At 38.7% G+C, this 27,312-nt stretch overlaps 2 protein-coding genes across 4 annotated transcripts in view; both read right to left on the bottom strand.

Moving 5' to 3' along the window:
* Window positions 1-651: 651 nt before the first annotated feature.
* Window positions 652-14,064, bottom strand: BAG2 (BAG cochaperone 2). Its single transcript, XM_039244303.1, has 3 exons — window positions 13,843-14,064; window positions 3,976-4,085; window positions 652-2,129 (listed from the first exon to the last, which is right to left on the bottom strand). The coding sequence occupies exons 1-3, from the start codon at window positions 13,953-13,955 to the stop codon at window positions 1,717-1,719; spliced, it is 636 nt and encodes a 211-aa protein (XP_039100234.1). The 5' UTR covers window positions 13,956-14,064; the 3' UTR covers window positions 652-1,716.
* Window positions 14,065-15,709: 1,645 nt separating this feature from the next.
* Window positions 15,710-27,312, bottom strand: part of ZNF451 (zinc finger protein 451) — an 87,524-nt gene continuing 75,921 nt past the window's right edge. For all 3 annotated transcript variants that reach the window (XM_039244310.1, XM_039244313.1, XM_039244314.1), the window contains one exon: window positions 15,710-17,600. In XM_039244310.1, coding sequence (XP_039100241.1) covers window positions 17,554-17,600 — 47 coding nt within the window. In that variant the 3' untranslated portion in view covers window positions 15,710-17,553. The remainder of the gene's footprint in view (window positions 17,601-27,312) is intronic.

Raw genomic sequence — 27,312 nt, 5'->3', positions numbered from 1 at the left:
GGGAAGCAGGGGCATCTTCCAGGGTGGAAGGGATTCAAAGATGCTGACTGTCCTTGAAAACTGGAAGAAAACTTGATCCTTGCTTCCTAATTTTCAAAAAGCTGGTAAAGATGGCACAAAAAGAACGTCTTTATGTGATCATGAAACTGATGATAGCAAATGAGAATCAACTGACAAAATCAAGAGGCTTTGACCACAGTTATCAATGAGAATTAATGCTTCCCATGAAGTGGAAAGATTTAAATGAGGCCAACTTAGCAACGGCAATCAACACCATAATGTTCTCAGATTGTAATTGCTTTTTATGAAGAGAGGCTAATTTGACATTTTTGCCCAGAAAATGAAGCTCAATATTGTCTGCATTGCAAGATATAAATATATAAAGCCAATCTGGATCTTGACTCTTTTTTCCCCCCAGTGTTAAAGAATACCTACATTCTCATGAAAATTGGGTTTGATGCATTCACTTTGAAGTCGTATTTGAGGGGGAGTTGAGGTTTTTGTGTATCCACAGCACTAATGACTTCTAACAAATGAAAAGTGTTCTACACATTTGTTTCATTTATCACACATACAAGAATAATCAATATACTGGTCAACCTCGTTAGTCAACAAAATGCAAACGAAATTCAGGTATTTAGTGTAATTTCTAATGTAAGAAAAAACAATGCTTGATTCTGGAAAGTTTTTAGTGAAATAGCTACATTTTAATTACTGAAGACAGTATAAATTGATGTAACTCTTATACAAAAAATTCTGGAAGTATGTCAGGTCATGAAAATGTATATACCCTTTGACCCAGTAAATCCCACTGCTGGGAATTTATACAAAGAAAATAAAAAAACAAAGAAAAAAGAAAAAGCTCTCTGTATATAAATATACAGGAATAAGAAACAACCTGGAAACAATCTAAATGTCTAGTAAGGGGAATGGCTAAGTCAGTTATACAACTATACAGAATCGAGGTTTTAAAGTTGACGATTAGCAGACTTAATAGCAGCATTTTTAAAAAAAGGCAAGTTACAACACTGTATTTCTATAATGAGTAAAAATTGAGAGAATTGATGCATTTGGAAAAAGATGAAGTGGATATAGAGCTGTTCACAGTGGTAAAATCAGAGGTGAATTCTCTCACACTTTATCCCATGTTTTCACATATAGGAATAAATATATTCATATTACCAGATGCATAAATCTTAAAGTCAAAATTGATAGAGATGTCCAAAAAAAGGTGCTTTATGAAAAAGATGTAAGGAAAGGTTCTTATTTTGTGATCCCTTTTAAGCACACTTCTTAGTTAACAGTAGATGTGTAGTAAGTGTGTGTGCTGCTTAAGGTAAAGAATTTCTAGTCAACCAAATGCCCCATGTGCCCAAGCATCTCCACACCAGATAAAACTCAGGAAAGAAAGTAATGTTTTTGCCCCAGGCTGAGCACTAACTCTCCTATGTACTATGTATTCATCCACAGAATAGTAAAAAATATATATATATATTAGGTGCTAGATTCTAATACAAGACAAGAATTCAATCTAAAAACTTCTAGAAAGATAATTAAAATACTTCTAGTTTTAATTATTTAATCACAAAACTGATGACACTGGAATATTTTCCTCATCTGAAACAAACAATCAGTATCAAATGTTATGTCTAACATAAAGAACTAGTATTTAATCATTTTTACATCATCATTTGTAAGCGCTCTTCTTTTTCAAAACTAGTTAAATTTGCCTTCAGCATTCTGTTGCAGAGCTTTGGAACCAGCTCCTTTAGAATGCTCTAACAGCTTGATGGCCTTGTCAGAATTTTCAATATTTCTAAGCAGAGTCTCTAATCTTCTCTTAATTTTCTTCTGATCTTCAAGAGCACAGCCAATCACTATGGACTGAAACTTCTGGTCAACAGGCCCAGGTGGCACCTCAGATGAACACGCACTGTACAGTGACATCAAGTGACTCCTGGCGTTTCCCAAATCATCCAGAAACTTACTGACCACCTCATCGATAATCCTGGTGGCATGCTTTAAGGATTCTTGCTGCTGGGGATTCCTAATAGTTTCTACTGAAACTTCAACGGTGAGGGTTCGTCCCATCAAACGGTTTGCTGTTAGGTTTAATTCTTCTCTTTCTCCTAAATGTAGAAAGTTTAAAGTATCAATCAATAGGAGATATAATTATATCAATGTTGAGAACACAAAGTCATTCATTTGTGGCTAAAACTACTTTCTTTAAGTGCTTCTGCTATGAAATTTTTAAATGTAAAAGTTAAAACTATAGCACGCAAGATTAACTGATGAGTGTATTACAGAGAGAGGCTGCAGAATACCTTTCCCTGAAAGTCTTTATGCATGGGGTACTACTAGATGACTTCTTAGTGGTTGTGCTTGAAAAAGTGCGGGTGGGTATGCGTTTGTAGCTGGGATGGAGACAGAGTCTTAACACAGAGTGAATAGTGAATGTAACCAGGGCTTTGTGCTGTGTAGAGCAAGGGATCAGATTTGGTGGATCTCTCCATATGGATGCGCATGTAAGGGCAGAAAAATATTTTCCCTGTACCTTTCTGAGTTCTTGCCTGAGAAACCTAATAAAAGACAGATTCACAAGAAAAAAAACCCAGAAGTTTATTAATATGTATACTTCAAATATACATAGGAGAAGTTTACTGAAATGGTCTAACTCCCTGAGATGGCCCAAGTCACCACCTTAAAAACCATCCTCAGCTAAGGACTAAGACATTGAGGGAGGCCTTCCCCTTCTTGGGGAGGTTACCAGGAAAAGCAGAATAAACCAGGGTAAGGTTGTTTTGCAGATTTAGTAGGCGCTTTCTGCATAGATAAGAGTTTCTTGTGATTTCCAGTCATCCTCTTTCTGGTACACAGAGTTCCTTATAAATGGAACTTTCTTTTATAAATTTAAACTTGCCTTACAAAAGAATGACTTCTACTCTGTTTTCAGAACTTCTCCTGTGTCTGCAGTTTCTCAAAAATATTCAGCTTGAAATAATTCTTATGCCAAAGAGGCATACTTTGGGGTGACATATTCTGCAAGTGTATCAGAATACAATGACCCAATTTTGGCTGACAAAAACATAGCCACGGCAGCGAAGAAAAAGCTGGCCTCAAAATGAGGCACTGGCTTCATCTTCTCCAGGCAAATTTGAGCAGGCCAGTGGTTTAAGTCTTTGCCAGCACAGAGAGGCAATAGTAGGGAAAGGTGCGCTGGGTCAACATTTCATTATTTATATGAAAATGTCAGCAATCTCCTATTTGTTCTGTTCTGTAACTTCCTAATTCATGGATCTTTGGTCAGGATGGGGAAAAGACTGGCTAGGTCTTGACCCCCCGTGCATGTCTAACAGTTCAGGCCCTGGAGTTAGATGGCATGTTCATGGCACCAGCTGCCGGTCCATCAGCTTGTCCCAGGAAGCACCAGGGCAACCAAATTAGGAAGACCACTGCTGGTGAACGGAAATGACAGGTGCCCTGTCTCTCCTGGGCAGTCATGCTTTTCTTATGGAAACAATACCATGCTTTTACAGTAATGGGGCTTTATCCGGTCCATAATTTACTTCCCCTGGATTTTCTCTCCTTTCTCTATTTAAGTTGCACCTCAACCCTTCTTTTTGTTTTTTCTGCTTTTACACTTCCACAGTCTAGTAACTTCTGAGGAGCTGAAGTTAGGAGTGTGAACCTGAGGTTAAAGCCACAGCCTTACTGCTCAGCGCTACCTCTTTTGGAGCGTGGGGGCTTTTTCTACCATTTCCAATCATGTCCCTGAAGTAGGGGGTGGGCCAGAAGGGTGACCTCTGGATACTGGCTCTTGTAATAGCCTGACAGCTGCAGCTGCTGTCCGCTGCTCATGGCTGCTCAAAGCCTGGTGTGCTCCTTCCTCAAGTCAAGCGCACAGGAACCCACACGTATCCCAAATCCCTTCACGGAGTAGAAAAGATGAGCTCCCTTCCGTGGCAATGTTCTCACCGTCGCTGATCTGCCTCATGTCCTGGCTATTCTGGATGCTGTGGATCATCTCCAGGAGGATTTCTTTCTCTTGCTCCACAGCAGTTGCCGCTTCTCTCAAAGCCTCCACCCTGCAGAAATTGGGACAAGTCACCACGTGGACATTTAGTTTTCCTCATCTCTATTATGTGCTCCAACTCAGGTTTCCAGATCACTAGGGGCACCTTTCAAACATTCTTTATTCCTTTTTAAAAAGTTAATTTTCCTATTGTTTTCACTCCACCTACCCTACTCCCATTTACCTTCTTGCTTGTATGGCGACCATTCTATTTAGGGTTTATATATTTTCTATTTGGTTCTTAACAAAATCTGTATTTGTGGTCTCATCTATTTTCAAGTTATATCTCTCTCTGTTTTTCATTCAGCATTATTTTCTTAAAAACCATCCAGCTTCCTACGTGAACATCTAGTCAGTAGCTTTTTTTTTTTTTTTAAATTTTTTTTTTAATGTTTTATTTATTTCTAGGAGAGAGAGAGACAGTGTGAGCAGGGGAGGGTCAGAGAGAGAGGGAGTCACAGACTGAAACAGGCTTCAGGCTCTGAGCTGGCAGTCAGCACAGAGCCCGACGCGGGGCCCGAACCCACGAACCGCGAGATCATGACCTAAGCGAAAGTCGGCCGCTTAACCGACTAAGCCACCCAGGCGCCCCTAGTCAGTAGCTTCTGATTGCTGCATATCATATACTTCAGGCATATCCATCTGGTTTTACATCCACTCTCCCACTGAAGACGCCCACCTTGTCCCCTCACTTTTCATCACCACAAAAAATGCTTAAATGAATACATGTCCCCAAATGGACTGAATGAGAATCTCCTTAGGATGTATCCCAGGGTAGAATTCCTGAGACAAGGGTGTGCGCATCCTCAATTTAACTCAGTAGTACTATGACTGTTCTCAGGAATGGCTATGCTAGACCACTGCTGGGAAGCAAGAATTCCTGTCCCCTCAAAGGTGCTTCTAGCTGGACTAAGAATCAAATTGACAGAGACAGATTAAGAGGAAAACATCAAATATAATAGTGTACATAGGGGGAACCCACATGGACATGGAAATTCCAATGATGGTCAGGCAAAATCAGGTGTAGCTGTCATTCTAAATGAAGGAGGAGAGTAGGGGTCTGGAACTTCAGACAACAGGAATATACTTCACGGGGTGATAAGAAGAGCAGATGTTTGGTAGTTAGATGCTTGCCCTACCAAACAGATGGGCCACTCAGATAAAATTTCTCTCTGCCTAAACCCTTATTCTGGGAACGACCCCTAATTTAGATTCTTCTGTGTGGTTAAGGGAGGGGCAAAAGTGTCTTTTGAGCCTGCAGGCTCTCACATGCCTTCAGCTCAAAATAACCCACATATCAAAGTGGCACATTCTGGGGGACCCTGTCCTGAACTCCTTCACAATATTCCCAGCAGCAAAGGAGAGGAATCCCTGTGTCCCCATAGCCCTACCAATACTCAGCATTTTCCAACTTTCTACTTGTTGCCAGTCTAGTAAGTGTACAGTGACATGTTCGTACTTAATTTACATGTCTGTCATTACCAATAATTTTGGATATCTGTTCATATTCTTGTTAGCCTCTTCATAGCCTGTGCCTATTTTCATTTCATTTCATTTCCTTTCCCCCCTCCCTCCCTTGTTTGTTTTATCATTTTTAAACAAGGGTTACTGTCCTCTTATTGATTTGCATGTTCGAGGAATTAATCCTATGTTAAAAACATGACATTCATCTTCTCCCATCCTATCATATATGAATTTTGTCTGGGATGTCCTTCACTGAACAGATATCCTTACTTTGAAGTGATCAAATTAGTCTTTTCTTGCTCTTCTTTTGCCTTATGGTTTATGCTTTGAAGTTTTGCTACAGGGTTTTTCCATCCTAGGTCATAAGATATTTTCCTGTATTTTTTGCTATTAACTTTATTGCTTCATCTTTCTCATATTTATGTCTTAGTCCATCTAGAATCCACCCTGTAGGTGACTAGGTAAGGATTTTGTTTTATTTTTTCCAAATAGTGAACTGGTTTCTCCAACATTCCATCCGCCGACCATCCACCTATCCTCCAATGATTTATAGGAAATTGATTGTCTACTATTGGAAATCTCTATTACACCCACTCGTGTATTTGACTGTTCTTATACCAACACACATTTTTAAAACATAGCAACAGCCTTGTAATATGCCTTATTATTTGGCAGAACTAGTACCTTAATCTTAAATGTAACTTAGCTATTTAGACTTTTAATCCTGCACATTAACTCTAGAGTAAGTTTATTGGGTTTCTCAAAGAACTAAGGGAAATTTGACATCTTTAGCATATTGCCATTCTATCCAGAGGCATGATATGATATCTATCTCTCCATCTATTCAGATTATCTTCTATCTTCTCTACGTTTATTTTTGTATTATATTTTTAAGATTTTATTTTTGGGGGACACCTGGGTGGCTAGGTTGGTTAAGTGTCCTGTCTTGACCCTTGATTTCGGCCTCCAGTCATGATCTCACAGTTTGTGAGTTTGAGCCTGGCATTAGGTTCTATGCTGATGGTGTAGAGCCTGCTCGGGATTTTCGCTCTGCTCCACATGTTCTGTCTCTCAAAATTAAAAAAATAACAACAAAAAAATATTTTATTGTTTTAAGTAAACCCCACCGACCCTGAGATCATGAGTCACATGCTCAATCGACTGAGCCAGACAGGCACCCCTCTTCTATATTCCTAGAGTTTTGAACTATTCTTTTCAAAAAAATTTTAATATATTTTTTAAAGTTTATTTATTTATTTATTTTTTGAGAGAGAGAGAGAGTGGGAGCAGGGAAGGGGCAGAGAGGGAGGGAGAGAGAATCCCAAGCAGGTTCCACACTGTCAGCACAAAGCCCAAAACGGGGCTTGAACTCACAAACTGTGACATCATGACCCGAATTGAAACCAAGAGTTGGATACTTAACCGACTGAGCCACCCAGGTGCCCCAAGTTTTTAAGTATTCTCCATGGTAGTTTTTGTGGACTCTTTAGAGTGCTTTGATCCTCTGAAGATTGTTGTTATTATAAATATTTTAAATTATAATTTCTTGCTGGTTATTGCTGGTTAGAGAAATGCTGTTTTTAGAAGGTTCACCTTGTAACTGGTAACTGATTTATTTATTAATTTTAATAATTTATCTTTTGATTCCATGATTCTTCCTGATTGGTGAGCATATCATCTGTACAAAATGACAATTTTAATTTCCTCCTTTTCAATCCTATCAGCTCCTATTTTTATTTATTTATAGTACTAACTAAAGTCCTCTGTTACTTTATTAAGCAGTGGTGATTAGACAGGCTTCAAAGAAAGACCTTTGTCTTTTCTTGAGTTTAAAGGAAATGTCTGCTTAGGCTTTTGGTATAAAGCCCTGATCAAGCTATAGAAGCACTACTTTTCCTAATTCCCTCAAGTATAAATACACGTGCACTCTTAATACACATACACATGAACACACCTAGTCACTGAAGAACAAGGCTATGGAATCATGGGAGCAGAAGAAAAGAAAATCCTGTATGCATCAGTGCTTTATTTCCAGGGCAAATGCTTGTTATACGTTGCCACTTTTGCAAAATGAACAGTGACAGACTTACATTCTCAGTATTCAGATGGCCCAAGAATCATGAGATCATGGAAGATCTAATCCTGATCACTGCCTTAAGTGGGCACAGAAGGAACAACTTCACTAATGTTTAAGCACATGTCCACTCCATATAAGGCTTCCCCTTCTCACCCTAACCACACATTTGCCTTTTCCCAACAGCCATCCACCTGTTAGACCCCAAAATAGCACTGATAGACTACAAAGTCACACGGTCTCTTTGTTCATCAAGATACTAAATATATGTTGAACTCTGAGTTCATAAGAACTAGAAAAACAAAGAGCTGGTATGAATCTTATGTGACAAATGTGGCTGGAAAGCACAATAAAAACCAATAAAACAGCACTAATGCAACAGCAGGCCCACTTCCAGCACCATTCATTGCGTGCTTAAATATTTTACATTAGCAAACTCTTAGGCAGATAACCAAGGGCCCAGTGCACAGAAGGGAGGTTGAGTTGGCACTAATATGCAATATTTATGTGAAAAACACAAACCATGACTGCACTGTGTACATGACAAAGATGAAATCATGTGACTGGTAAATGAGAAGATGTTGAAAGAAGAGATTAATTTTTCAAGACTCTTGAGTTTGTACTCAAATGCACAATGATAGAGAATTAAATGTTATTCTAAAAAGGAAAGCTTCAGTTACATCCAGTTACAACAGTAAGTTCATGGAATTGTTAACAAGAAAATGGTTTAAGAGGAGACGCGCTAGGAAAAACCCCCATAAATATAAGGAAGATATTTTGCCATTAAATGATACCAAATGCAGAAAAAATTATTGTTAACGTTTATTTTTGAGAGATAGAAAGAGAGAGCGAGCGAGCGAGCTGGTGAGGGCAAGAGAGAGGGAGACAGGCTCTGTGCTCCCAGGGCAGAGCCCGACTTGGGGCTTGAACCCACAAGCCATGAGATCATGACCCAACCCAAAGTCAGACCCTTAACTGACTGAGCCACCCAGGAGCCCCAAATACAGAAGAAATTAGATGGAACTTTTAAATCTTGTGGGTTTTCTGTTGTTGTTGTTTTACTTTTGTTTTCCTCCCCAAGGCTAGAAACTGTCAGGGCATTTTTCCTGTGATAAACAGATCTTACTTTTAATGGGACTTCTCAGATACATTTTCATGTACACTTTTTTTCATTTCATAGCTAAGATAAAATGCATTCTTCAGAATATTTCATTCTTTAGCAGATTTCAAGGTTTGCTTGTTTTCTGGTACCATTGACCTTTCATGTGCTGTTTCCGCTAGCTGAACCTAGACTTCTACTTAATTTATCTAAGTAATATTTGCACTGTTTGTCAGCTACGGAGATCCTTAAATTCACCTCACATATAAATCTTTCTGTCTACAACCCTTCCATTTAGCTCTAGAAAACTGTTAGCCATAGTATCTCTGAATATTCCCTGTCCTCCATGCTATTATTTTCTTCTGGGACTCTGGTTAGACAAGTGTTAGGCCACCTCACTTTACCCTTCAAGCTTTTAAACATCATTTGACAATACTTCTCTTGGCGGAGAAGGGTGGCTCTGTTTTTATTAACAGATCCTAGAAGAGCTACATGTCCAAAATTGGGAAAGAACTCCTCCTCATACCAAGGCTGGCCTGGGTGGTACTCCTGGAAAATTCTCTGCGTGAAATCACAACTAAGCAGGCTTTAACACAAAGAAATTTTAGTCAGAAAATTCTTAGGAGGGCAGAACTTGAAGTTCTTGCGTCCTCCCCTAGTATTCGGGTCTCCTGTGCCTCACACATCTCTGCAGCCTACGAATCAAAAGGACACATTTGTGAGAGAGGCCGGACAGCGACTTCACCAGACTGAGGCTACAGTGGATATGTCCGCTTACACAGCATGCAATGAAGCGGCAATGGCTTTTCAGTCACGCTGTTCAAACCAGCACTGCCACTAACTGGCTGTGTAACCTAAGTTCTCTCTGACTCAATTTCTTCATTTATGAAACAGGTTTAATGAGATGGTGGTTGTGACTGAATGAAGTAAAGCAGGTAAAGAGTTTAACACAGTTGAGTTACAGCACTGACTAAAACAATTATGTTTATGGGTTACTACGCGTCCTGTGTCTAGAATTGGTGCTGGTAAACACTGGCTTCAGGCTATTTATCACATACTTACCATTATGAACTCCGGCTTATAAATACCAAGAACTTGTGCTTTCATACAAAGGAAGAGAAATGGCAAATGCTCCCATCATGAATTTAATTGAAATAAATAATTTCCAAAACAGGCTCTCCAAATTATAGTCCCTTCTCTTATTAAGTACTCAAGTATCCAAGAATGAAGTATTGGCGAGGATGTGGAGGAAAGGAAACCCTTGTGCACTGCTGGCAGGAATGCAAACTGGTACCGACACTGGAAAACAGTATGGAGGTTCTTCAAAATATTAAAAATGGAATTATCCTATGATCCAGTAATCATACTACTGGGTATTTACCCAAAGAGTACAAAAATGCTGATTTGAAAGGTTATATGCACTGTTACGTTTATCTCAGCATTATTTACAATAGCCTAATTATGGAAGTAGCCCAAGTGTCCATCGATAAACGGATAAAGAAGATACACATATACATATACTTAATGGAATATTATTCAACCATAAAAAAGAATGAAATCTTGCCATTTGCAACAACATGGATGGGGCTAGAGTGTATAAGGCTAAGCAAAGTCAGTCAGAGAAAGACAAATAACATATGATTTTACTCATATGTGGAATTTAAGAAAGAAAACAAATGAACAAAGGGAAAAAAAAGAGAGACAAACCAAAAAAACAAGACCTTAATTATAGAGAACAAATGGGCAGTTACCAGAGGGAAGGGGTGGATGGGATGGGTAAAATAAGTGAAGGGGATTAAGAGTACACTTATCTTTTTTTTTTTTTTTTAAAGTGTTTATTTATTTTTGGGAGAGAGAGACAGAGATAGAGACAGAGTGTGGACGGGGGAGGGACAGAGAGAGACACACACACAGAATCCGAAGCAGGCTCCAGGCTCTGAGCTGTCATCACAGAGCCTGACGCAGGGCCTGAACTCACCAACTGGGAGCTCATGACCTCAGCCAAAGTCAGATGCTTAACTGACTGAGCTACCCAAGCACCCGTTTTAAAGTTTTTTTTTTTTTTTTTAATATTTATTTTTGAAAGAGAGACAGAGTGTGAGTGGGGGAGGGGGGCAGAGAGAGAGGGAGACACAGAATCTGAAGCAGGTTCCAGGCTCTGAGCTGTCAACACAGAGCTGACGAGGAGCTGGACCCATAATCCCTGGGCCAAAGACAGATGCTTAACTGACTGAGCCACCCAGGTGCCCCTTAAAGATTTTATTTTTAAGTAATCTCTACACCCAATGTGGGGCTCAATCAGGACTCCCAGCCTCTACTGATTGAGCCAGCCAGGTGCCCCAAGAGTACACTTATCTTGAGGAGCTCTGAGTAATGTATAGAATTGTTGAATCAGGGCACCTGGGTGGCTCAGCTGGTTAAGCGGCTGACTCTTGGCTTCAGTTCAGGTTGTGATTTCACGGTCCCTAAGTTTGAGCCCCTCACTGGGTGCTGTGCTGACATTGCAGGGTCTGCTTGGGATTCTGTCTCTCTGACCCTCCCCCACTTGCTCTCTACCTCTCTCTCAAATAAAAATAAACCTATATATACATGTATACTCAAAAAAATAAGAATGGCTGCATCACTATATTGCACACCTAAAACAAAATGCAAAAATCAGGCACCACTTAGAATTGGTCAAAAAACTGGGAGAGAAAGGAATCCCCTTTTTAGGAAGAAGCAAAAAAGGAGAGGAGATGGAGTCAAGAAAGAAACGCAAGTATCGTGGTAAAGTATTAGGAACAAACGGAATTCCTTTAATGATTTGTAGAATGCTGCCAAACATTTCAAAGCATTTAAAAATCAGATACACCAGTTGATACTCTAGCTCATAAAGCATTTGGCAAATTTCTTTCAGTTTCATATGGATGACATTTTTTATTGGCTGGGGAACAGTAAATGGAAGCTTCTGAGTACAAACTATAGTGTTTTATTCTATCTAAAACACTGCCTTATGAGTCATCCTTAATATAAAATTAAACTATTAGAGCAAATTACCTATGAATATGTTTTCTTTTACAAATAGATCTAGGCATGATGCTAGTTTTTAACAGTGCAGTGCTCTGTGACACTGCTCACGTGGTTTCAAAGGAACTTTAAAGCATCAGCATTTGCATTTTTCTTTATTTTCACTACCTTCTAAAACATTTCCTTAGATTAGTTATTACTTTTTATTGTAAGGAAGAAACAAAGCTTACAAAAGCCAAAAATTACTAGAGAAGTCCTTAAAATGAGTAATTAGCACATTTTAATCAGTCTTTCCTCCTCAGCTCAAGGGTTAATTAAGTTATAATGTAATCACTTGTATAAAGTAATCAATTCATTTTACATTAATCAAACATTAGAATATACTGATACTCAAAACCAGAGGCTTTCCTTTAAAGATAAGTACATGCCTGCTTTTCCACCTACCACACAAGAGGTGTTAATTCAAGTTTGAGGAGAATGACTCAGCTTGTAGAAGGGAGGGGCAATATCCTCCACATTCCTTTCAGGAAAAATCCTTTCTGATCAGGAGGGAGAGAGCCCTGAAATAGTTAAGAACTTGCCCTCAAAGTTCTAAGTACCTGTAGAGAAGAGGGTGTTACTTTTTTTTTTTTTCCCAGTGTCTTCATTTCCTATTTATTTATTTATATTATGTTTACAATTTTATTTAAATCCAAGTTAGTTAACATATAGTGAAATAACGGTTTCAGGAGGATGTGGGGAGTTACTTGTAATGCTGCTATGTAAAAAGAAATATTATTAATACTTCAGAGGGGCATTAAGTAGCTTGAAGCCACTGATCAGTCTTGTTCCACGTTCTCTGGGGGCTGAGTGTGTCAAGCCCAACCACAGGAAAGCATTACTTTTCTCTTGTTCCATTTGTCTCATTCTGAGCAGAACCGTAGAATGTGGTTTTGGCTCAGGTTTCCCTCTCTGTTGCCATCCATGAAATCATCGTGGAAGGAGAATTTCTCATTTTTTGACTCTTTTCTCAGGATAATAACTGCCTCAACTGCCAAGATATTCTGTGGTTATACATGCACTTTGTTGGCAAATAGACACCTCTTCTCATTTTGGTATATAAATCCAGGGAGATAAAGACATATGGACTACTTCCTAAAATTTTTGGCTTACATACTTCTTTGCTCCCCCGTGAAAACTATGGGGAAAAAATTCACTGTAGTTTCAGGGGCTGCAGAGTATTAATAAGATGTTCATTTATCTACACCTGCACACAACTGTCACAGTAACTTTGGTGACATAAACGTTTACAGGAAGTACATAAAGGTTTTCCAAACATTTCCAAAATTTTATAAATTAGAGATTGTATATATGCTTAACACTATATTGCTTAATAAAATCTTACTCAATTAAGAAAAAAAGTGTGACTATCTTATACTCTCAGGCCAATGATTAGCACTTTCAAGAAGGTGTCAGTCAGTGTCTTCTCTGGAAGAAGGAACACAGTAAATACTGAGAAACTAACGGAAAGGTTGCATGCGGGGTTAGGAGGAAATTGAAGGCTGCAGGGTCTTACTACACCACGTACCCAGCCATTGTTCTCCCCGCAGCCCCTCATTTGTCCTACTCCGTACTCCTTGTTATCAGACGGATCCCAGGATTTTTCATTTTTTGCTTTGCTGGGTTTTGGAGCAAAGAAACTAACTTATCACTCACATCGGGGACCAGTAAACTGCTGCCGCTCTGAAAAATGCATAATAGGAAAAGAGTAAGTTAAAACCATTTGGGAAGACCACATACTGGCACTCAGAAGGTTCTAGAAGTTCTGTAGACACGGACTGTCACAGTCTCTAATCTCAAATAACGTCACGGTAACTTTTACCTTCTCTGATTTTCCTCCGTTCCCAAACGCTCATGCCTGTTAACGAGAACGTGGCCACCAACAATGTGCTCACAGGTTCCGCCTTAAATCGCACGCGTTCTCTCTCCGACGGAGAGGAAAACCCACCGCGGGCCCGACAAAACCGCCCCATCCGCACGGAGAGCGAATCTCGGGCAAGCACCTTCCGCGGCCGCAGCCGGCCCCGGGACCGGGGCGCGCCGGCCCGCCGCCCGCGGCCTCCGCCCGCAGACCGCCCCGCCGCTCACCTGAGCTCCAGCTGGTCCAGGCTCTCCAGCAGGCGGCTGGAGCGGTCGGCCATGGAGGAGGAGCGGCAGAAGCGCCCCTCGTTGGCTTTCGCGTTGATCTTCGCCTGAGCCATCTGAGCCTCCGAGGGGGGGCGGCCAAGAGGTCACCGGCCTCTCCGGTGGCGGCGAGTGGAGAGTCCCGCGGCCGCAGGCGTCGCCGTCACCGCGCGGGGCGCCCGCCTCCTTCTGACGCCCGCGGGGGGCGGCCCGGCGGGACGCGCCGACTCCGCCGCCGCCGCCGCCGCGTGGCCAAACAAGGGCAGGCGCGCCGCCCGCCGGGCTCGGGGCTGCGGTGCCCGGCGGGGAGTGGCTGTGGCTGCGGGAGGAAGCTCGCGGGCCACGGCGCCTCGGAGGTGGGCAGCCAGGGCCCGGGGGCCGGAAAAGCGGCCTCCCCGACACCCGAAGGGCCTGACGAAGAAAGGGGAGGACCTAACGCGGTCGCCGCATCTTGCTCTCCAGACCCTGAAATAACCGAAATCCCAGAAGTGGCTCACAGGACAGCCCTCTACCCCTACCCTTGGGAACCTCCGCCTCTGCAGCCTGGATGTAGCCAACTCCCCACACGCCCAGGTACCTAACGGTAGGCTGTGGGTATCACTGTTAGGGCTTCGCTCGTTTCTCCCAGCGCTCAGAATTCACGGCCAAACCAAAAACCATTAAAAATCCTTTGATAGGGAGAAAAAGTTCCTTTGTGACACAGATGGCATTTAAGTACAGCTTCTTGGGAGCCTGTACTTGCCTGACCCTGTCTTACCAGTCCCTTTCCTGAGGCAGATTAATGAAAGCCTGGACAACACCCCTGAAGCTTAAGGTGGGGGGGCCGAAAAAGCTACCCCATTTTTGACTTTCACACCCAATTTATTTAAATCTCCTGTTAATGAAAAAGATGCGGCAAGTCACTAGGGCAGACACTATAAAGGTCAGTGAAAGCACGGGACTGGGAGTACAAAGATTAATGTACTTAAAAACTTGTGCTTTGCTCCCATCTCATTATAGCTATACGCCTCATATTGCAAGGATGAGAATATATATACGGGGCACATAAAATGATAGATAATAACAGTTTAAAGCTGAATCACAGCCTTTAATCTGAGATCAAAGCCATTTAAATACCTGAATAGAGAGGACTGCTGTAAATCTGGATTCCAGTTCCCTCTGAACTCAGTCTAAATGCTAATAAACTATAGGTGTAGGGGATTATTTGACCTCATTAAACATATTTTGCCATTATCATGACACAAACTTGGAATCCAAAGACATGTTGTGAATGATCTGAGAGTCTATCATGGAAGTTTAGAATTGTCCTGGACTCCTTTTCTCTCCTATCCTATAGATCCAATCCATCAGTAAATCCCCTCACCTCTATTTTCAGAATACACTCAAGATTCTTCTCCCCAATTCCACTGCTACCACTCTGGTTCCAGCCACCATCACTTCTCACCTGGATTACTCCCAACACTTCCCTGTCTGGTCTTCTGCTTCTACTCTTGCCTCTGGTGTATGTTCTCAACACAATGACTACAGTAATCCTTCTAAATAAGGCAGATCACACCATTTATTCTCAGAAACCTAATCTTTCCCTTCTTTATTTTTCCTTCATTAGTTACCACCATTGGATACACTTGTTTACAGTAATGGATAACACTCTATCCAGCCGTCTCTCCACCAGTTATGTGAACCATAAAGAAGTGTGGGCTTCGCTTTGCTCACTGGTATATCCCAAGTGTTTAGAACAATCACTGGCACATGGTAAGTACTCAAAAAATACTTTGTGAGGGAGTGAATAAATAAAAAAGTGAATGGTGTAATGAAAAGATAAGCATCTCTGTCAATGTTAGAAACATTTACTTTTGTTTTTTTAATCATTTACTTTTGATAATTTAATAAACCCATAATTTTCTGTAATACCATCCACTGATTACCTCTCCTCTTTGTGTCTAAATTAAGTTCAAATTATTAATTTAAAAATGATTTTTAATTGCTTAACAAGTAGAAATACAGTGACATTAATTAAAACATTAAACCACCCAATTATCTTTTTTTAATGGTCATGATGAAATATCCCTTTACTGTCATATAAAAAACTTCATTTATTCTCTACCATACACACCACAAGAGCTTCTTAACAGAACATTTGTGTGTGGTACCACTGGCAGAGAGGTGTCGATTTCTCTTTCCCACATCTACATCAGCACTCTTCTCTCTGGATCATTCTTTCTGCTCCTCACTATTGAGCAAGCTCCTAGAGAAGTCTTTAAGGTCCAGCTCATGACTACCTCTGAAAGCCTTGCTTGATGACTTTAACATACAAATGAAAAGTACAATGTGGTCATTTTGGAAAAATGACTGGTAAATTCTCAGCCTACATGTCTACTTAAAAACATGCAAGCAGGTAGGACAGGACATCTTAAGAAATAAAACCACAAACTGGTTTCCATTGTGGATTGGAAAGACTCTACTAATAAACAAAAACAACTAGTACTTCTGTTTTACACTAAAATATCTAGTTGAAGAGAAAAAAGGAAATTCTAGCCATGATTTTTTTGTCTTAAAAGAAAAATTTACATTTATAGACACTTTTAAGTTTTGTATGGAATTACTACTCAAAATTTTTAATAAAGACATTTCTGGTTATGAAGCATATACACAAAGATAGATAAGCCCTTCCTAGTCTTCTAATTTTGTAATGTTTTTTAATTATTCGCAATGGAGCCTGAACATTTAAAAATTAAATGGGTAATATGAAATGTAGGAGACTGACAAGTTAATAATTAGAATGAAGATACTTACAATGAAATAAAAATTTTAAAGGGTTAATTAAGGAAGATTACTCCTGAGTAGACATTTAACATTATTTTTTGAAGATTATGTTTACACAAATATATATAAAAGAGGACTAATATTATTAAAAATACATTTAATTCTTTGCAAACATTTTGACATCATTCCCTTTAAATAGCAGATAATACAAGTCACATGATAGTCTAAGCAGGTAAAAGGAATGGAAAGATTTCTTTTTAATCATTTCAAGGAAATTAGGTTTTGTTTTTTTTTTTTTATTCCAGCAATGTGCTGCTCCAGTTAAAGCAGGAATATACATCTGAGTGAAACCCACAAAGAACATGGCTGGTAAAATTTTTAATTTGTTTCCATGATCAGTTTCCATTATTCTCTTCTAATAATCAAACAAAGATCTCAAAGGTATTCTATACTATTGCCACATAAGAAATAGAATTTACAGAAAAACTGGGCTATAACAGCTTTATTTACATTCATTTTCACTCTAAAAAAATAAACTAGAGTCATCTGTACAGTACAAATAAAATTAAAGCACTAATGCGATTTGGGAAACATGTAAACAATAGTCAAGAGCTTCTCTATTTTTAATTCTTTTAACCTAAATATATAAATTCAAAGTTAACTGGAAAACCGTGCTAGCTATATAAGAATACATGATTTATATCTGCATGAACATGTATTCTACTCCTCTGTACATTTTTGCAAAATAGCACAAAAATACAAAGCAAGTATCAGATGCAAAAGCAAAAAAAGCATGTTTCCAAATACATTTGTACTAACAGATTTCTGGTCTCCTTTAGAAAACAAACTCAAGGATTCATCATTCTGAGTCTCTTCAAGGCCACTTGATGTTGTGTGGTAGTATCTTTATAATTACATTTCCTCAAGACTTCTTCTAATAGCTTCTTCTAATTCCACATCTGCATTTAAAGATAGAATTTTAGTATTTAGTGCAGAAAATAAACACGGGCTTTATATAAATCTCATCAACTACATCTGTCTTTTAAAGAAAGGAAATACAAACCTTTGAGAACCTTAGGATGACCTGACAGTTTCTTCATAAATTTGAGTATTTCAAAATAATAAGAATCTGGATATAATCTCAGAATTATAATAAATATGAGCTTAATAAGGAACTTGCAAGTTATTTCTCTTTAGGGACATAGAAAGTCAACAAACTAATAGAATCACTGACAGGTAATCCAATGCACATAAGACTTGAAACAGGCTAAACCATGAAATGCCAAAATCTCAAAGACATTAAAATTTTAGTTTGCAGCACCTGGGTGGCTCAGTCGGTTAAGCGTCTGACCTCGGCTCAGGTCATGATGTCATGGTTAGTGGGTTTGAGCCCCACGTCAAGCTCTGTGCTAACAGCTCAGATTCTGGAGCCTGCTTTGGATTCTGTGTCTCTGTCTCTGCCCCTCCCCTGCTCATGTTCTCTCAAAAGTAAACATTAAAATTATTTTAAAATATAGCTTTAAGCTTTTTAGCATCTAAGGCAGAGTGTCTTCTGAGAAGCATATATATTATATGTACATATATGCACTCATTTAACAAATATTTAATGAATGCCCACTGTAAACCTGGCATAGGACTACAGTAATGACTAAGACAGTCATTCTTGTGTTCACAACTGTTTCTCCATTTTCTCCCTGAGAATGATGCTAAAGCCCAGGAAGGTAGAAGTAGGTGTTGATTTCTTGGCCTTTACCAGCTTCTCACACTAGATTTATTTCATCTCATCCAGTTCATAATCTTTCAGAGGCTACTTAGGTCATAGGCACCAGTGATCACTCTAAGATGGAGCAACATCTTCCTCTCAGCTGGGACAGTGGTATTATGTTTTCTGTAATTTAAAATATAGGGGTGCCTGGGTGGCTCAGTCGGTTGAGCATCTGACTTTGGCTCAGGTCATGATCTCACGCTTTGTGGGTCCACACCTCACACTGGGCTCTGTGTTGACAGCTCAGAGCCTAGAGCCTGCTTTGGATTCTGTGTCTCCCCTTCTCTCTGTCTCTCACCTGCTTGTGCTCTCTCTCTCTCTCAAACATAAATAAACATTAAGAAAAAAAATTAAAAAATACTACAGGCTAGTGTATAATGTGTGTTAACTTAAAGCTAGATTCTGGGTCAGGAAGTTGCCCTAAGATGAATTCAAAAGGACAAGGAAATAAAAAAAAAAAAAAAGCCAAGATGCACTTAGCAAAGATAAACAAGGTGACAACACTTATAAAAAATGTGAAAACTTATTATAAAGTTACAGGAATTAAGAGTGTGGTCCAGTTTCTAGAAGATAATGCAAGGGGTTAGCTTTATGACCTTAGTGTAGAAAATCATAAACAGAATTAAAAAAATATTATGGAAAACTATGGTAATTTGGAATGTATTAAAATTACTTTTATCCATTAAAAGACACCATTAAATGAGGAGCCTGGGTGGCTAAGTCGATTAAATGTCAACTCTTGATTTTGGCTCAGGTCATGATCTCATGGTTTGTGGGTTTGAGCCCCACGTCTGGCTCTGTGCTGATGGTACAGAGCCTGCCTAGGATTCTCTTTTTCTCCCTCAAAATACATAAACATTAAAAAAAAAAAAAAGACAATTAAATGAGTAAAAAGGCAAGACATACAGTGGGAGGAAGTATTTGCACTACGTGGAATTTGTACCCAGAAAGAACTAAAAAATTTTCAACCCTGAAAAAAAAATCAATAAAAAAATCCACAAGAAAACTGTTAAGAAATTTGAAAAAGTACAGACAAAAGATTATGTCAAAATGTTCAACTAGCCTTACTCATCAGAAAAGCATAAATTAAAACTACAAAGAAATAACAGTATATACTCATCACTAGCTAAAATTAAAGGGACCTAATAATTTAAAAGATTAGTGAAAATGTAGATCATATACTACACTGGGACAAAAAAAAGTGGCACAATCACTTTGGAAAAACAATTTGGTGTTACCTACTGAAGATGAACATAAGCAATCCCACTCCTAGGTATATATTCCCAGAAATGTGCACATATGTGCATTAAGAGACATGTATGAGACCATTCACAGTAAGCAGTATTACATGCAACAGACAAAAAGTACAAAGCAAAGGTCTATAAATAGATGAATTGAAATATATATGTAAAATAGAATATTATCCATATATTAGAAATGAACAAACCAAAGCTACATGCTAACACCTGGATTAATCTATAAAACAATGTTGATTAGAAGGCATCCAGACATAGAGGTACCTGGGTGGCTCAGTTGGTTGAGTGACTTTGGCTCGGGTCATGATCTCATGGTTCTTGAGTTTGAGCCCCACACTGTGCTTGCTGCTGTCAGGACAGAACGAGCTTTGGCTCCTCTGTCCCTCTCTCTCCCCCCTCCCCCACTTGTGCATGCTTTCAAAAATAAACATTAAAGAAAACGAAGGCACCCAGACAAAAAAGAATACACAGACCCTGCTTGTGCTGTCCAATATTATGGACACTATGTGGCTATTTATATTTAAATCAATTAAAATTAAATAAGATTTAAGATTCAGTTTCTCATTTAAGCTACATTTCAAGTGCTTAATAACCAAACATGAATATTAGCAACCATATGGGTGAGGTATCAAATATTTTCATTGTCACAGAGAATTCTATTGGACAGTGATGGTCTGTATAATCCCCTTTAAATAAAGTTCAAAATCGAGCACTACTAAACTAGTATTTCAAGACATGATAGTGGCCACTAGCCTTTGGGAAGGAGTGCAAAGGAAGTAACTGGAAGGGGGAATGACAGGGAGACTTCTAAGGTACTGGTTGTTATGTTGCATTATGCTTCCCCAAAACATGTCCAAATCTCTAATACCTAGGAATGTGACCTAATTTGAAAATAGGGTCTGTAGATATAATCAGTTTAAGATGAGGTCACTAGGTTGACTGATGTCCTTTTAAGAAAAAACTACCATGTGAAGACAGTCACGCAGGTAGAAGATGGCCACATGATGACGAAGGCAAGACTGGAGTGATGCATTTATAAGCCAAGGAGTGCCTATGACTGCCCTGTAACAATTAAAATCTAGGAGAGGAACAATGGCTCTACAGACGACTTGACTTAACTTTAGTTTCCTAACCCTTAAAGCTATGAGACAGTAAATTTCTGTTGTTTTAAGTCATCTCTTTTATAGATGTAGTATGTATAGCATCCCTAGGAAATTAATGTGCTGGTGTTATTCCATTTATTTTTAATCTGAGGGATGTGAGATCTTTTATACGATTTTTGTGTGCATTATACTACACACATTTACACCCAGAGAAGCAAGCAGTGGAGAATACCAGCATCTAAGTTGGGAGGAGAGGATCAGAATTGAGGGGTTTTAGAGTCCTTTTCTTGGTGCAGAGGCAGACAGCATGTAGGTATACTTTAGTCGTTAAATCACATATAAAAATGTGGCAAAATACTAATATAAGCACAAAAAATAAAGTATATAACTTATAAACCAATTAAAAGAATAAAAAACTAAAATAAACAAAAACTAATTAAATGGTTCTACTTCTAATTAATACTGGAATAGCTTATATTGGATTAACCCTCCCATCGATAATAATTATGAACTATTTTAAGGCACTGGAGAGCAACAAAGATCAGGTAGTAACAGGACAGAAGCTGGTCACTAAAGGAAGCAAACTGCACACAGGGTTCAACTTTCAGCTTTATGGTTTTGATGCCTCAGGGTATTCCTCAATCCTTGTGGAACAAGGTAACAGCTTAACCCAGAAAGCCAAGCTCTGTGTCTTAAGGCATCATAGACAGAGTTTGGATCACAGAAACTAGAAAGTGGAGCTGGGGAAGGGAGGTTTTGAAAGAAAGAAGGGTATCTCAGAAGAAACAAGAAAGCAACAGAAGGAGGATCCTTGAAATCTACAAAGTCTTAGTTGACCTCTAAACTGCACATACAAAGGAAATGATCTAATATTCTAAGTGAAAAACAACAGTTGGGAAGTAAAAGAAGTAAGCAATTTTAGCTATTGCCTGCTGTGGAGGAGGCAGAGGTTGGAGATTAGGTCTATCAGGGTAACTGCCTTTAAAGGAAAAAACCAACCTACCAACCAACATTCCTCAGATAAAAATAATAAAATCCAAAGAATCTGAAATGTACATCCACAATATACATATACATCAAAAAATCACTTGATTTGAAAAGGAAAAAGAAATGTAACCCAACAGTCAAGAACAGCCAACTGAAACAAATACCCAAGATAATCTAGCTGTTGGAATTAGGAGAAAAGCATTTTAGAAAAGTTATATTTTCAAGGACTTAAGGATGAATGCATAGGAAATCTCAACAGAGAAATGAGATCTATTTAAAAATAAAACAACTAGGAGCACCTGGGTGGCTCAGCTGGTTGAGTGTCTGACTCCTGATTTCAGTTCAGGTCATGATCCCAGGGTCATGGGACAGAGTCCTGCATTGGGCTCTGTGTTGAGCATGGAGCCTGCTTGGGATTCTCTCTCCTTCCCTCCCTCTCTGTTCTCCCCTCCTCACCTTTCAAAAAACTAAACATTTAAAAAAAGGTTCATTTGTGAAACGATCAAATAAATTGATAAATTTCTAGTTAGACTGATTAGGAAAGACAAAAACAGATCCTACAGAAATAAAAAGTACATTTGGTACATTTGACAATTTAGGTAAAATAGACAAATTTCTTGAAACACACAATTCTCTAAAATTGACATAAAATTCAACAAAATATGAATGCCTATATATGTTAAAGAAAATAAATCTATTATCAAAAAACCTCTCAGAAAACTCCAAGCCGAGATAGTTTTACCAGTAAGTTGTCTAGAACATTTAAAGAAGAAATAAAATCAATCTTGGAGTGAATTCAACAAAACGGTGGAGTAAGCAGCTCTAAATACCCATCTTTCCACAGAAACACTGAAACACAGCAGAAACCATCAGAAACAACTTTGTCCAAAATCTGAAACACACTCAAAGGTTCACAGCAACTAAGCAAACATTAAATCAAGAAAAAGACAACATAAACACAGTAGGAAAAGGGCATGCCTGGCTCAGTTGGTTAAATGTCTGATTCTTGATTTCAGCCCAGATCATGATCTCAGTCATGGGATTGAGCCCCAAGTCAGACTCCTTGTTGACAGTGTGACAACCTGCTTGGGATTCTGTCTCCTCCACTTTCTCTGCCTCTTCTGCCCATGCACATATGCTTGTTCTCTGCCTCTTCTGCCCATGCACATATGCTTGCTCTCTCTCTCTCTCAAAATAAATAATGAACATAAAAAAGAACCAGTGGGAAAGTTTAATGGTATTTTTACTTAACCTTTCTTCACCACTTCCTTGACTTGGTAGCAGTCTTGAAAACAATAGAGAATGTTCCTGGTATGGGACTCTGGTTCCTAGTTCCAGATGCAGTACAGTAGACGTTACAAATTACTGTGTTTGTCTATTTTAGTCTGTCTGCGTGCATAAAGAAGGATGAATACAAGGCATTCGTCTTTGTTTTGCCTAGCTCAGAACCCATTTAGGACCAAAAAGCAGCGGGCATTGCTCAAAACATTTTAAAGTGAATAAAAAAACACAGCCTGGGGCAAAAGATTATAGTTGAGACATACAAATACCCAGAAGGAAAAACCCCAGAAAATTTCTTTGGGAAATTAGGGCATTCAAAAGCATCTATGTATAACAGAGAATTTAGAAAGCTGGGCATATGCCTAGGACAGGATACATGCTAAGAAAATACCTGAAAAGACCCTAAACTTTCACCACTGGCTGATGTGTAGGGCCAGTGCAAGCCTGGCTAAATACTGAAGAGCTTCAGCACACAGCCAAACTGCGAACACTAGGAAAGGTTGTTTTGGTTTTTGTTGTTTTAGTTTTTTGCAAAAAACCGTTGATCCTGGAACACCACAATTTTGAATTGTGTGGGTCCACTTATATATGGATTTTGATAAATACAGTACAGTACTATAAATGTGTTTTCTCTTCCTTATGGTTTTCTTGATTTTTTTCCTGAATTTTAAGAACATAGTATATAATACATATAATGTACAAAATGTGTGTTAATCAACAGTTTATATTATTATTGGTGAGGCTTCCCGTCAACAGCAGGCTATTAGCAGTTAAGTTTTGGGGGAGTTAAAAATTATATAAATTTTTGACTGTGTGGTGGGTGGTGTCAGTGCCCCAACTCATTGAGTTTAAGGGTCAACTGTAGTTTGTAGAAGTAACCAAACAGACAATTATAGCCTTCAACACCAATAGCAAACTGTGGGGAAGAGATATAATCTGACTTCCAGAGGTACTATAATATTTGCATACCAGTTTTCAACAACAAAACCACAAAGAATACAAAGTAACACAAATGTATGACCCATTTGAAGGCAAGCAAAAAAAAAAGAATTAAACTGTCCCTGAGAAAGACTAGATATTGGACTTACTGGATAAGGACTTTAAATCAATTGTCTTAAATAAGTTCTAGGAGCTAAAGTAAATCATGGACAAAGAACTAAAGGAAACCAGGAAAACAATATATGAACAAAATGAGGTTATCAACAAAGAGAATAGAATTTCTGGAGCTGAAAAGTACAACGGAAATGAAAAATTCTTTATAGGAGTTTAACAAATTTAAGTAAACAGAAAAAAGAATCAGCAAACTTGAGGGTAGGACAATTGATCCAGCTTGAGATCAGAAAGAAAAATGGTGAAAAGCAAGCAGAGGCTAAGAGATTGGTGGAGTACCATTAAATGCACTAAGGTATGCATTATGGGAGCCCCAGAAGGAGAAAGGGGCAGAAAGAATATTTGAAGAAATAACGACCAACAAGTATCCCAAATCTGATGAAAGATATGTATGAACCTACACATCCAAGAAGCTCAACTCCAAGAAGAAACGGAAAGAGATCCACACTGAGACATAATCAAACTGTCAAAAGCCAAAAACAACAAAAGCAGCAAGAGAGAAGCAATTAATCATGTATAAGAGATTCTCAGTAATTTAGTTAATTTAATTCTCACCAAACCATGGAGGCCAGAAGGCAGTGAGGTAACATATTTAAAGTACTGGAAAAAAGGCCTTATAAAGCCAAGAATTCTACATCCAGCAAAACTAAAACTAGTCTTTAAGAATGGAGGAGTGTGGAAACTAATTTGACAATAAACTATTTAAAAAAAAAAAAAAGAATGGAGGAGAAATGAAAATTTTCCCAGATAAACATAAGGTACAGGCATTACTAGCAGACCTGCCTTAAAAGAAATGCCAAAGGGAATCCTTCAGGTTGAAATGAAAGAACATTATACAATAACTGAAAGCTCTATGAAGAAATAAAGAACATTTGTGGGAAGTATGTCTTCACCTTAATTTCATTCCTTTGAAAAAGAGGTAATTACTGCAGAATAGGAAAGAACTCAGTAATAGGAGTTAGGATACTTATATATAAATCATGCCCCATCATTTTGAGGATGAGAATCTGGAGGCAAATTACTTAATGTTTAAAAGACTACATTTTTATGCAAAATGAAGAGAATATTCTCTCACAGAGTTGTTGAGATTAGTGTTTTCTTAAACATTAATTGAATTAAAAACGAACTCTTATCTCTCTTATCCTGTCTTTGTTCACTCAATTGGCCACAATGTTTTACTATTTACATCATAATATTAATTATAGGATGACTGCTATTAATTGAGAGCTGAGTTTTAACCCAGGCAGTCTGAATCGAAAGTCTGCGCTCTATACCACCACACTATGTGGTCCCTACTTCCCATATCTGGTATACATAATAGATTATACAAGATCTTAATGACTGGCATGGATAGTCAGAGTCTGATACTGGTCTACAGAGAACAGCAAAGAATGAGACAAATCATGGTTGGGGGTGAGTAGTGTGGATAAGGAAACTACCATTCCTCAAGGCAAAAAGTCACAAGTTTATCCTGCCTTTTGCCACTATTTGTCAGGCATTTACAATGCTGTGCTGAAAAGGATAAGAATGAAAAGAGGCTTGAAGAAGTTAAACTTTTTTGAGTTTTGCTAATAAGTCTGCACTAAAATACCACTTTGCTTCCATGGTGGAGGATCTATAGATCGCTCACTCTTCTCCCAGCCAAATGGCCTTTATCTTTTTTTTTTAATTAAAAAAAACTTTTTTGTGAGACAGAGAGAATGAGTGGGGGAGGGGCAGAAAGGGGGACAGAGGATCCAAAGTGGGCTCTGGGCTAACAGCAGCGAGCCGGATGCAGGGCTAGAACTCATGAACTGCAATATCATGACCTGAGCTGAACGAAGTCAGATGCTCAACCTATTGAGCCACCCAGGCACCCCCAAATGGCGTTTATCTTAATTTCTCTTATTTAGCTTTAGAGAGATGGGTCCTGGTAGCTCTAACATATCTGAGTTTGTTATAAGTATATTCTTCAACAAGCAATCATTTAGTGCCAAACACCAGGTGCTAGGTGCTACTGAAAAAAAGATAAAACAACAACAACAAAACATGATCCTACTTCTCAAAGGGATAATACACAGAAAAATTTTAAATCTACTTGGTAAGGTACAGAGGGAGCCTAGAGGAGACAGTTGTTAGATATCTCTAAAAAAGATAAATCTGAAAGTACTACTGTACAAAAATGCCCACAAAATGTCAATTCTCTATGGTTCGACCTAAAAGATGATATTTGAGTTAGTTCTTGTTGGGTAAAAGGGGGAAAAGATTATCAGAGGAAACTGCATAGGAGGTCATATTCCTTAACTTACATGGAACACTGTGGGCTTCTCAAACTTATTTATGTAAATCATAAGAAAACAAAGAAAGCACATACATAACACTTTGGTTTTTCTTGAAATTAGAGCATTACATTCCTATCTCATATGACAACTAAACTTTGAAGTATCTTTTCTTGACTTCTTTAATAACAATCCTTTTGCTCATCTGAAAATCACAAAAATCTAAAAACTCTACAAATCCTAAAACAGCCCAGAGATAACAAAATGTTAGAAACTCTGGTACACAATGCATTATACATACTCAGATTTCCTGGGGACAGCTACGAACCATAAAAACTGTGAAGGCTCCTCAAGAGTGGTTATTTAAAGTTATAATTTTGTATGGGGCGCCTGGGTGGCTTAGTCGGTTAAGCGTCCGACTTTCGCTTAGGTCATGATCTCGCGGTTCGTGGGTTCGAGCCCCGTGTCGGGCTCTGTGCTGACTGCCAGCTCAGAGCCTGGAGCCTGTTTCGGTCTGTGACTCCCTCTCTCTGACCCTCCCCTGCTCACACTGTCTCTCTCTCTCCTAGAAATAAATAAAACATTTAAAAAAAAATTAAAAAAAAAAAAAAAAAGTTATAATTTTGTGTGGCATTTTCCATGGGATAAAGTCATGAGCGGAAATAAAGGGTGCCAAGTCTGAAGTACTTAGATGCTCAGCGGTTATCTTTTAGTGGTCTTGATAAACAACTCAGGTGGCTGGTTTTTTTTTTTTGTTTTTTTGTTTTGTTTAACTCATAAAAGTTCTTTCATTTGTTTAACTCATTATTATGTGGCTGCTAAGCAGAGAGCTAGACCTTGAAAAGCCATGTTGGGAAAACAAGATGATCAAAAAAACTTGTTTCCAACTAGGTTGTAGATTTACTGCCAAC

This window comes from Hyaena hyaena, unplaced genomic scaffold, assembly GCF_003009895.1.
Source record: "Hyaena hyaena isolate Hyena2069 unplaced genomic scaffold, ASM300989v1 scaffold_242, whole genome shotgun sequence".
Classification (NCBI taxonomy): Eukaryota; Metazoa; Chordata; class Mammalia; order Carnivora; family Hyaenidae; genus Hyaena; species Hyaena hyaena.
This window is presented reverse-complemented; position numbering and strand designations above follow the sequence as displayed.